General features: G+C 42.0%; 1 protein-coding gene across 1 annotated transcript in view; it reads left to right on the forward strand.

The window, feature by feature from the left end:
• The first annotated feature begins 5,265 nt into the window (after positions 1 to 5,265).
• The window catches only part of grik3 (glutamate ionotropic receptor kainate type subunit 3), an 86,030-nt gene continuing 78,685 nt past the window's right edge, over positions 5,266 to 12,610 (forward strand). Inside the window, exon 1 of the mRNA XM_070834630.1 lies at positions 5,266 to 5,380. Within this exon, the coding sequence (XP_070690731.1) occupies positions 5,266 to 5,380 (115 nt within the window). The remainder of the gene's footprint in view (positions 5,381 to 12,610) is intronic.

Here is a 12,610-nt window from a genome sequence, read left to right on the forward strand (position 1 = left end):
TCCTTGACCTTAAAGGACCAGTCACTTGAAAGCTGAGCGACTTTGGATTTTGTTGTTGTAGGAGAATTGTTCTTTATTTGTCAGGCTCATATAAGCATCTTTGCAACCGTGACATTCATTGTGTGTGTGTTTTTTTTTTTTTTACAGAAGCATCTATTCACTTAAACTCTAAATATAGAAGTGTTGATTTAAAGGTCACAGAACTGTGGCTGGGAATTTTTCTTTATACATGCGTACAAAACTGCTTCACAATTTTAAACTGGCATTCGGTGGTTATTGAAGATAGATGACGGGGATGATAAGGAAGATAACAGTAATAATTCAATTGATGAATCAGGTTGGTCAGGAATCTATTATTACCCTGTGCCTTTCTCATCTATAACCAGTGGCTGAACCCCGCCAGCAGTCATTTCCCATCTCACAGACTGTCTGGATGACTGATCAGGGTTGTGATTGTCTACCCTCTCCCCAACACACCGCCGCCACATACGTCTGCAGCAGCACATACATCTTGAGCGCTCTCTAACTCCAAGCCAGAGCAGTATAGAGCCCCAGTAAACGTTGCAATCAGCGCCAGAATTGGGCCAATTCCTCATAACCTTGTCTGCACATGGCACCTTGCCTTGAATCATAAGAGCGTGGGGCTGTAGCAAGTGTTCAATCTGTCAGCAAAGCAGCTATATTGCCCCAGTACAGTTGAGGAGGGTAAATCGACATTTAATTATCTGTGTCTGCCCACAGACGCTACATGGGCATCGCAGACCTGATGTAATGGAGTTACCGCAAACCCCGTCATGGCCGCAATATGCAGCTACGTGGCGCTGCAGTTTGTTTCATAACGTATGTGCTGCTCTGTGCTCTGCCTGACAGCTGACAGGTATTTTGTACAAAGCGTTTTGAAATGTTTTAATTTCATAAAAGACACAGGGTCTAAACAAAAGTAAGAGACGTCTCTCAGGTGCACTTTATTCTGCTCACAATAAAAAGCCAAATATGGAATATTTATTCCCAAATGTCACACTTCTATGGCTTCAAACCTATTTTTGATTTGTCACTGTCTTTTCTTCCGAGAGATCAATACAACTCTCTCCTAGTTTGAAAAGTTGACTCTGCGGTCCTTTGATGAAACAATCATCTTTTCTTTTAACAAAGCTAAAGCTTCTCCATCAAAAAAAGTGAATCCCATCAAAAAGACTTGAAAAAAGGCATCTAATTTATAACCACAAACTTAGACTTAGAGATGAGTTCCTATTGACCCATTGTTGAGGGGAGATGTTCGATCTTCAGCATTATGTTCAGTCTGGTGGCAGAGGGTTTTTTTTTCATGTTTCTCTTGAAAAGAAAAAGCAAGATCAATAGTGAAAATGTTTCACATGATTCATTTTTAAGGCTGAATCGAAGCGCAGCAATTTTTCCAAACAATTATGAACAATTTAACATCTTGGATTGCACATCTTCAGCAGCCAATCATAGGTGTATAAGCAAGCAGTGAAAGGCGCTGTGTGGAAATTGATTGTCCTCTTTCACCTCTCTCACAATCTTCAAAAAAAAATAAACAAGATGTGCTGATCAATCCAGTCAACTAAGTACATCTCTTGTCAATGTCTCCAGCTTCACAATGGAGACTTGACGTTTCTGGAGCCATTAGTTATGACCAACTTGCCAGACGAGGCATTGATCGCTGGCCGGTTGTAAATGCAACAGCAATCATTTCACAGGGAAAAGAATAGAGCTGACTGTGCTGTCGTGTAAGGATGTGTGACCTGCTTAAAAAGAGTCAACTTCAACGGCTTTTTAATATACTCAAAGTAGGGACTGGACTGAGCTATGTGCTAGCAGTGGTTTCATGTTGTTATATTAGCCCTCAGTGTCCTTCAGTGTCACTTTTACCTCTGTGTTTCTTTTTGCCTCAACGTGACTCTGTGTGGCCACATCTATATCATATAAAAATTGAAATTTTACAGCCTACCACCATTTTTATATCAACAGGACGTCTATTTGCCACAGTCTTCAGCGAGTGTGAGTGTGCATATGTGCCATTTAGTCATTTCTATGTTTTTATTTCAAGCATTTTGGAAACTAACTACATTAACTCAAGTACTGTACACACATCATTTTTGAGGTCCCATTAGATGCTTCTTTATACTTAGCCGCCTCTACATTTCAGATGGAAATTTTGTACTGTTTACCCCATTATATTTACTTGACAGCTGAAGCTAAATGCTGACTCTTCAGATTAAGATTTCACATTGAAAACGCAGGCTAAACGTATAGAAATACAGTGCGCTGTTAAAAACACATGTTCCCAGTCTTTTGGCTTGTGACTCTTAGGTGAGGAAATGTTTCAGAAGTCTATGAGTTGTTAGCAGTCTCAACAAAGGGACATCCTCCTCTGAACTTGTCAAATGTTTTCATTAAAATAACTGTTTGAGGCTCCGAGAGATCAAATCATCCAATATATAAAAAAGCAAATATTTGAAAAATGAAAGCAGATTTGTACAGCAGAAGTTTGTTTTTTCTTCTTTCCTCGCTAATTTATAATCTCATGATCCCTCAGATCTATGTTGTGACCTTTTGGAGGGTGTTATTGCATCAGTAATAATAATCTAATAATGTAGTAGATGATTAAATAACATGGATTTTCTTCAGAATGAGTGCTTTAGTCAAGTGCATTTTGCTGACTTCCCTAGTTTAGTAGGACTTCTAACTACATTAGTAGTGATGGACTATTTTTTTTTTACATCATGGTTTTAGTACTTTCACCTAAGTGAAGGATCTTCCAGCACTGATTTCACACTGTGTACAACACAACATGTTGATGACGTGGATGTGGGAGACACCGCCACTGCTCTGATCTCTTCTAATAATCCTCACCGCTCCACTTCCTCCTGCTGCCAAAGAGCATTTCTACTGTTTCTTGTAATGGCAGGAGACATTGTAACATATGGCACTTCTGACAAGGAGAGAATGGGAGACAGAGCTGATGACTCCATGAAGATTTAATGCCAACTGCTGTAAGAATCACAAACAATTACAATCCAGTTTGCTTCAGCAACTATTTCAGAATAAATATGACTGACATACTACATCTTGTGCTTCACATTTGCTCTCGCTGTGTCACAGTGGGGAGCTCTCCTGCTCCAAGGCCTGACTCCCTCCAGTTATCAGCCCAGGTGATTGAGAGCACACACCGCCATCTCTCTATAGAGGGCACCCACAGACCCAGAATGTCTTGTTTGCTAGAGCTGTGTACATTTTGTATTTGAAAGAGCAGCAAGTCAATGAATCTCGATAATGCGAGAGCCGGGCCACATAACTCACGTTGATAGTCCTTACATTGTGCCAAGAGGCGATAAATCTGCTCTGGGAGACATGAATATGCAGTGGCAGTCAGTCTGGCTTGTTCTTGCTTGCATGCCCCCTGATGCACAGTTTATTCCTCTCCCCCATTCCAAACAGAAAAATAAAACCAATGAGCCACAGCACTATCTCATTAACAGTGTTCTATTGAGCACAAAGAAATGTAGCAGTGCATTTTTCAGAATATGCTTAAAAACTGCAAATCATTAATGTAAAAAAATTCTAATTTGTGGTGTTGGCTTATTAGGAACATAAAGTCTAAAATATCTGTCATCATTATTATTATTTATGTCTAATAGGTGAATATTTTTTCCAGGAAATGTCTGTCTGTCTGTCTGTCTATAACATAATTAAGTAAAATGGAAAGTATTTCTTCTTTAAAAATAGTCATAATAATGAAATATTCCTAGAGGCTGCAGCCTTCATCGTTCCAAAGTTAATATTTTGATGATGCTAGAAGTTTAAATGATCTGTTTCAGGCAAAATGTATATCACACTTTCTGAAGTCTGCGCAATAAACAGGTATTTTAATACTTTCAGCCCGGCTTTACCTCCTGCACTGCAGTGTTTAGAGAGACATGAGCAGCAGTCTCTCTCTCTCTCTCTCTCTCTCTCTTTCTCTCTCTGTTATATGTAACCTGCAGCTTGTATTTGACGGCTCTTTGTAAGCCATGAAAAATGGACAGCCAGATAGGCACCAAGCAGTTTAATGTACTCATTGACACAGACAGAATGTCTCAAATAACAGCGATAAGAAGCCTGCTTTGTCAGTGGCCCAATCCTCAGCTGACACTTATTTCCCTCATGCAAATAATTCATCCCATTCACAGTACTGTAGACAGCCGGGGGTTTTCCATCTCCTTTGCTTGAGGCAAAAAAAACCAACGCAATTTCCCTTTCAGTGAGGTAAATAAGAAAGAAATCTGCGTGTCTAACATTCCTGAAAACTCAAAATCCTAAATCTCATTTGAAAAAACGAACAAATAATATAATGCACGTGTACACAGCATCTGGAGAAGTAGAGAAACGGGTCACTGTTCGGATCCCTCTCACCTCCACAAAACACTTCTTGGACATAGTTGACAAGTATGCGTAACGACGCGTGCCTCTAGTGGCACCGTGGAAGGAGGGTCGTCAGACGCACGCAGATGCACGGCTTTCTGCACTACCTTCCCATCCAGCACCAACTGGACGATTTTCTTGAAAGAACACTGTTCAACAAAGAGCCCTTTTTTTGAAGCAGATTTGGACGTTCTTCAATTATCTGCGCCGTGCCAACGCCGCGCGCAACTGGAGAGCAGCGGAGCGGCTTTTCCACCTTCGCAAAGTGTCTCTGTGTAACAGTTACACGAACAGTTTTCACGTTTAGGATGAAGGACTGGGATGATCATACTGCAATAAGCATTTTTTTTTTTTTTTTTTTGAATGTGTGAAGTGATCCCAGATTCCTCCGCGCTCCTCGCGTTACGCTTTTCTCTGTTGGTCTGTCGGGCGAAAGAATCGTTCGAGGCGACCCAAAGTTCCGCAGGCGCAGTTCTCCTCCTCCACAGCGGTGCGGGAGCCAGGCTCGGCTGTTGCCGTGGCACTTGCAAGTAGACAGATAGCATCGGCAGTAGGAGGGGACAGAGAGACTCCTGCAGGCTAATTGTAGCAGCCCGCGTTTGCAGGTGTATTACTGATCCGCCTGTGAGGCACTGGGGGGCTTCATCCAGATCGAGCCGCTCTCAGACTGAGTAACAGAAGAGAAAAGAAAAAAAAAAACCCAGAGAATGTTGCACCAAGTACAATGAGCGCAAATTTGTCGCAGGCACCAAAATCCATATATGCTCCGTCGAATTCAATTTTGATGAGCAAATCTGAGTCGTCTTTGGAATTTTAAAAAGTGGATCCCGCGACTTTACAACCATGCGAAATACTTGGCTGTCTCCCCGGAGTGCGATTTGGGAATACTGGACACCGCTGATGGCATGTCTCTTTTGGATTCACTACTCTAACGGGATGCCACATGTTATTCGGATAGGTAAGTTGTCCACATTTACATTTACGCACAGGCGTTTCTATTCTAACCTTGAAAGTTGCTCCTTATTCGGCTCCTTTCAGCATCCGTGCGTTCGCGGCGGCAGCGGTTAGTTTTTGGACTAAATGAGCAGTCCCTACCTCATTCAGATCGTGTGTGAATTGTCATTTTAGTCAAACGAGGGGCGACCAGCAAACAACCAGAGAGCAGTGCGTTATTGCAGACGATTGCCATTAAAATTGAGGCTGCTTTCTCCACTCGGAGACCACGCAGGGAAACATTGTGGGTTAGTGTGACCTCTATGCACTCTGCTTTGTCTGTTCCATTTTCTGCAGCCAGCTTGTTGAGTCACCAGCGAAATTCAGGCTCATTGCCATGCCTTCTGGTAGTAAGTTAGCTTTTAAGGACAGGCGGTTAAATTAAAAGCTACAGTTTAAAATGAAGAAAACAGCATCAGAAAAGTTTCAAACAACGTTACACACACTGCATTCAGGGGGAGATGAGAAAGAAGTTGGATCTCATCTTATTTCATCTCAGCAAACAAAACAAAAGTAAGACAAGCACCACATCCAAAAAAAAAAACAACAACAACACAAATTTGCACCATCCTCGAGAATCCCTCCATGTATGTGAGACACTAAGAGAAGAGGCAGGGTTTGTGCTGGCGTTGTCTTTTCCCAATCACTCACTGAGGAACAATGTGAGAATTGTCATTCGGAGGCTGGAGATGCGATGAAACATTTTGCGCAGCCAAGAGACAGGAACAGAATGAAGATCAATACGGGTTTTGTCACAAGGCAAATCGTTTTTGACATTTGGCGGAGTGCCAGGCAGGACAATTACTCAAAATGGCATTGGCCCACATTAACATACCACTACAACAGCCGGAGTACAGGCAGGGAGCGAGAGCATCTTAATGGCATGGAGCTTTTTGTCTTCGAGGTATTAGTGATGGGTGTAAAGTGGATGGATGTTACAGAATTATTCCAGTGCTCTAACAGGGGTAAATGGCCTTTCCAACACAGTCGTCTCCTGCATGACATATCTGCAAATCCCACTCTGGTTTTGTAATGCATAATTCCTGTCAAGCTCGGTGGGTGGTCACTGAAAAAGCTGCATTAATGCAACTTAAAGTTATTAGACTTTAACAGGATGAAGTGCGGCCACATTTCACAGCTCTGTAACCTTGACTGAATTCTGTCAACATGCTGTATAATTAACATAAAATTTAGCAGAGAGATCTAATAGAAACACGCAGAATAAAGTCTAAGACTGCAGAACAATGTTTAGCGCTGGGCATCATGTATGCAGCTGTCCGGCAGGCCCAGGATGTCCCTGTGATTGACTGCTGCACTCTGTGGAGCCATGACTCCTCTGACATTGCTGTGTATGGACTTTGGTGATGTCTTAGAAACTGCATAAATCCTTAAAGCTCTCTCTCCACTGATCTGAAGTGAAATCATTTGGTCAAAGGGACATTTTCCCTTTCCTCTTAAAACTGTGGCAGCGGTTCAAATGAAGACCTGAAATAGACTTGACAGGCTTTGTTTTTAAAAATGTCAAAAGTGCTGAGACAAATTTACCTTGAAATGTGCTACAGTCGCACTATTGCTTTTTATAGAATCTATCATTGCTCGCAGTGCAGGAGCAGTTTGCTTTTCTTTTTTTTTTTGTGTTGTTTTTTTTCCTGTGTTCCTGAGATTGTATTTTGACAAGCTGAGAAGAAGGACATGCAAGAGAAGGTTGCTGAATTTGCCAAAAGAGAAAGAAAATCAAAAGGCTTACATCTTCATATGATCTTTTTGAAGCTGAGTGTTTATGTACAGCGGCCATGTGTGTATCCATTTTATTTGGTGCACTTAAAATAAAAAAAGAGGCCTGTGTGACACGAACAAGAAATACCAAAACACATTCTACATAATTGAACTGACAAAATTTCATTTGATCTATTTTAATAGAGGATAAGACTGAGGGTCATTGTAAAATATGCAATGTGTGTGTTTGTATTATTGCAGCCATACTGTAGTATCTCTCTGTGAGAGGACGTTAGTGTTCAGTCTGTTGATCCTTTTAGGGATGAACGCTTTTTTAAGTGGGTGTATAGTGGACATTTTTATCCCCCTTTTTTCCGTAATTTGGTACTTGGTGTGCAAGTGTGTGCGCTGTGTGTCACAGCCAGCCTGCTAAAACCAACAGAGGGCTCTCTCATAGTCAGCGCACGGTGTCCAACGTCGCTCCTCAGCCCCGGTCACCGACACAAACAAACCAGTGAAAATCGTGGAGGTGGGTGGTGGTATTTGAGCACGGCGCTCTCTGTCTGTGCTGTGTCTGCTCTTGGTTAGGTGGCCTGTGCAGTTCTCCAAGTACACCATCTGGGTAATGGTGGGCATCCAAGGTAGAGTTGTTGCCATTGATTTCGGTGCTTTTACAGTGCATTGCTCTAAGTTGAGGCCAGATGGTCGCTCCGTCTCATTCTACAGCTTCTATTTGTTGGAGGGAATAAAAGACTACTCATCCTGTATTTGTACTCTTACACGCTGTGCTTCTCTTTAGCCTACCTCGGCCTGCCTTTCGTAATTTCTTTCTCTCTTTCCGACATGTTTTGCAACCTCTCATCTCATCCAGGAGCCATTTCAGTTGATAATGCAATGTTGTTACATTAAAGATGAAAGCGCTGGAGGATGCGGATGTGATTTTTTTCTCTCAGAAGATAGCATGTGTCTGTAGACGTGTTTGCCAACATGGAAATAAGACGCATATTAAAGCAGTGCACTGGTGGTTTCACCGAATATGATGGTTGCTTTTCGTGCTTTGTTCTGTAGCCCCAGCGAGCAGCATTCTATCTGCACAGTTCAGTAATATTCCCCCACACACACACTAGCTCTTCTCTACATCAGATAGGGGTTGCCCAATTTGGAAATTTGATCAGAAGAAAATTGATTCATGGCATATGTGTATATTATATATATCTCTTGTTAAATCACACAGTAATGACAGATTATTACATGCTGTCTCTTTCATCCGTGGATAAATGAAACTAATTCATCATTTGTTGTCTCTTTTCCCTCTCGCTGAGGTTATTCACTGCCTGACAGGGATTTATTGAATAATCAATTACTTTATCTACCTAATACTTAAAGCGCTTAATCAGTGCCAGTTAATCAATCTCCCTCATGATTTCATGTTGATTTCATTTCCTTAGCTCCCCGCTCTGCCCCTACAACACCTGGTCACATGCATTTTTCATTTAGCTTCCCTAAAATGCTTTGGGCAGCCATGACTGCAGACTTAATTATTGTGTGTGAAACAGCCTGACCGCGTAAATGTAAGCTGACAAATATGCAGCACTTGAAGCTGTGTGCAGTGTGACCACTCGTAAGCTTCAGTGGGATAAATCAAGTTTGTGGTCACCACTTTGGTTGAAGTCTGCAAACACGGAGCCACTTCAGAGGCTTGTCTTTATCCCCACACCAGCGAGCAGCCAGTGACGGAGAAGTTTTCATGTGATTAACTCTTCCAGCGAGCTACAGAGTGCATTCTCCACTCGCATGCTCCCCGAGATCCTCCTCGCTGGGATTTGTGCAAGTGTCTCATCTGAAATGACTCAGACATATCTCAAGAGACCGCGAAAAGCTGTAATGGTACTTTGCAATTCTGCTTTTAACAAAGTCAAACCCAAAGGGCCACTTGTGTTGAGAATTACCCACAGGAGGGTGGTATGTTTGGCAAAGAGAGGCAGGAGGACATTAAAAAAAAAAAAAAGAAAAAAAAAAGTGCTTGGCGATGAAAAAGAACAATGAGGAGATGTTGCATCAAAAGTTGTATCAAATTAAGATGGCCATCAGTTACTGAGTGCAAATGAATATTTCATTTTCATCTAAATTTAATCTCTCCTCAGACGGAGTGAGGAAGCAGGGAGAAGCCAGCCTGCTGGTGGAGGCTTGGGGCCGGGGAGTTGTCGTGGTGAATATGAACAAAGGCTGGTAGAGGTCACAGAAGAATTGGATACAGGGAGAAGCTTCTTTGATGTGTAATTCCATTATCTGTTAGCGAAAGCAGAGATTGAAGGGGGAGGAATACAGCGGTTGTTTTACCTGCGCTAACACACTCCCCTTCATCCACTTGTATAAACACGGTCGGATAAATGAACTGCAAAAGAAATAGGAGAGGTCTATTTTCTGCCTCTCCCACTCTGGGGCATCTGTATCTTGGCTTCCACGCACATACACACATGCTATATAAAGCCATACTCCATCCACAACATTTTCCAAAACATATGTCTGGTCTCACTGGGCTCTCTTGTACATAATCCAATTCCATTCTCTCTGTCAGCACACTCGTGGCTCGTCATTAGCTTCAATCTCGCTGATGAGAAACGGCAGATGTTCGTTTTGTTGAGCAGAGGGTCCATCTCTGAACATGCTGTCTTCTGTATGTGCCTGTGATCCTGTTTAGATGCATTAGAAAGGAACGCTCCACTTCCACAAACAAATATGAGCTCCAGGCGTGCAATAGTCTGCCATTTCTGAAGCACAGAGCCTGTTTTAAAGTCAAGTCACTGAAGCCAGTCAGCGTGTATTAAAAGCACTCAGGAAATCCAAGTCAAAGTGTATCAATTAAACAGTGTGTTTGTGTCTCAGACTAGGTGTATTAAATGCATAATGCTCCGAAAGGTGCTTGCAATGTGTCTGATCACTAACACTAACAAGACTTAGCTGCAGCAAGGAAGTGAAGGTACTTAGCTCCTTGTTCAGTCACACATAATAATGATCATCCAATAATCCAAGCCACTAGGGGCTAATAGAGCGGATCTACCAACCAGTAAGATAATCCTGTGACACAGCAGGGCCCTATCTAGCCCCAGCTAGCGTAGCCTAGCCTCAGCTAACACACCAGATGGTGTTTTCATATCATACTACAAAGTGGGTGCTCTGCAGTGAAAGGTCTGCTGCAAGCATATGCTTCTGATGCCTATTGAAATAAATAAGGTGCTGAGTTCCTTATGGCTATGAATGTCATCTTTTTCATTCATTCAAACCTTTACATCAGCCTGGAAAATCACTGGGGTTTCCCTCATTTGCAGTGATGTCGAGATACAGGCGAGCACGGAGTCCAACAAATCAAAGAGGACAATGCTCAGTGAAAACAAGTGCACACTTGACGTGAAATGGTCTGAGATCATAGTCTTGGATTTTGTAGCGAGAGTGTCGATCTCGAGAGTGTGTTGTCAGAAGGCAGATTTTCAAAAGTCCAGAATAAACCTGCAGTACTTGAAGCGTATGCTAGTTAGTCGAGTGACTTTTGTAAGGTCCTGCGGTCCACTCCAGCACAGACGTTATATAGGGTGGTGAGTGTCCAATAAGGAATTTATGGATGAAAAGATACAAGTGTTTATCACACCTCTGTGCCGGAGAGGACCGACCAACTTTGTCATACAGAATTCAGCGGTGAGTGTCATCTCCGGTAATGAGTCTGAGGGCAGAATGATAAACTGAGTGTAGTGAGTCATTCAAGAAACAGGAGGAAGTCATTTTGCTGTTGTATAGATAGGAGATATTATTTTGCAGACCATATTTCATTCGTCTGTGACCATTTACATTTATTGACAGAATTACAAAAAACCCATACTTTCTTGTTTACCCTTAGTGCTACTGTATACAGCCATGTAGGCCTATATAGTTATGGTGTCATGTGCTTTGGTTTTGAGATATCACCTCTGAGATTTGTGCTGTCACCTTAGTACAAAGGAGGTGAATGGACCTTAATTTGTGAAACTCGCTGCATTGAAAAAAAAAATTAATTTAAAATTTACGATACATAATACTCATTAAACAGTTTTCATATGTTTTTGTGTAAAGATGTTACAATGAAACCTTTAACAGTGATTATGTGGGACGTTGTCTTTGGAAAGCCACAGTGTTATCGATTTTTGTGTGGTCATTTTTTAAAGCTTTATATTAGACAGACATCTCATGTCATAGCTGACAGCTGCTAACTGAAGGCGGTAAGATCAAAACAAAAAGAAAATCAAAATATACAAAATAAAGCAGAAAGCCAAATCACAAGCCAGGAAGTAAAACATAAGTAAGGTTCTTCTTAAAAGCCCCAAGTGTATGAAACACCTGCAGATCGTTTGGGAGAGAATTCCACAGGTTTTTTTTTTTTAATTTATTTTAATTTGGGTGAAGCAGCCCTTTAAACCACCCCCCCCCATGACTCAATGTAGAAACATCCGTCAAAACAGCAGCCTGATTGATTTGGTCCACAATCTGCCCGAGTCCTCCTGCAGGCCCCACAGGGACTCAATGTCATTATAGCAGGACGTGTGCTTTTTGGATTTGACAGTGTTTTGAAATTCATGGCATGTCAATGTTGGCTATTTCCCTGTGAATGTTTCTGTACCAAGGCAATGAATCAAATTTCATGCTCTAGCCATTTGTCTTTATTATGTGCCCTTGTCCTTTCCATTTGACTCTCCCATCTCAGCTCTCCTCGGGGCTCGGCAGGAAAAGTGGAATAACATCAAAACAGTTTGAGAAGAAAGCTTGATCACAGGGCATTTCGCTCTCAGGGTCATGCTAGCAATATAACATAGTTAATTAGAATGATCTTGTTGGAGGTAATTTGGTGATTATTTTTTACATTTCAGCACGGGGGGGCAATTTGTCTTCACTTCTCCAGACACACTGTATATGTTGGCAAACCGCACACACCGTAGACGCACAAAAATACTGCAGCAAAAGGAAACAGAGGGAGGGAGAGACAGAGCGAGGGTGGTTACATAGATGAAGCTAGGGGACTCTTATTTAGCTTGTTAATTAGCTTGAACCTTTTGATCCCAATTTTAAAACCCGCCACGTTGCAATGCTGGCGCCTTTTGTGCGTTGCCCCAAGCCAGATAAAACTAAGCTTTATTCCTGTGCCTTTCAAACACCATGGCATTCACCGGAGCAGTATTAGCTTTGCTTTCCCTCCCTGCGTTAGCGTCGTGCTTATCTATTCTCAGACGCTCTGTGTAAACCTGGTCACCTCTGACACCTCAGTTACGTACTTTTACGCAAATGCATTACAATAACAAGACCTTTTCTTCTCACTGCTTTGGAGCAATCAGGAATTGACAGTGGAGGTATCAGCCGCAATGCACAGGTTTTTAATCCTATTTAACTAGGGCTAAGGACAATGAATGGAGGGTGACACCATTTCATTCTGCCCTTTTAATCAAGCTCTCATTGT

The sequence above is a fragment of the Pempheris klunzingeri genome, chromosome 8, assembly GCF_042242105.1.
Source record: "Pempheris klunzingeri isolate RE-2024b chromosome 8, fPemKlu1.hap1, whole genome shotgun sequence".
NCBI classification, from domain to species: domain Eukaryota; kingdom Metazoa; phylum Chordata; class Actinopteri; order Acropomatiformes; family Pempheridae; genus Pempheris; species Pempheris klunzingeri.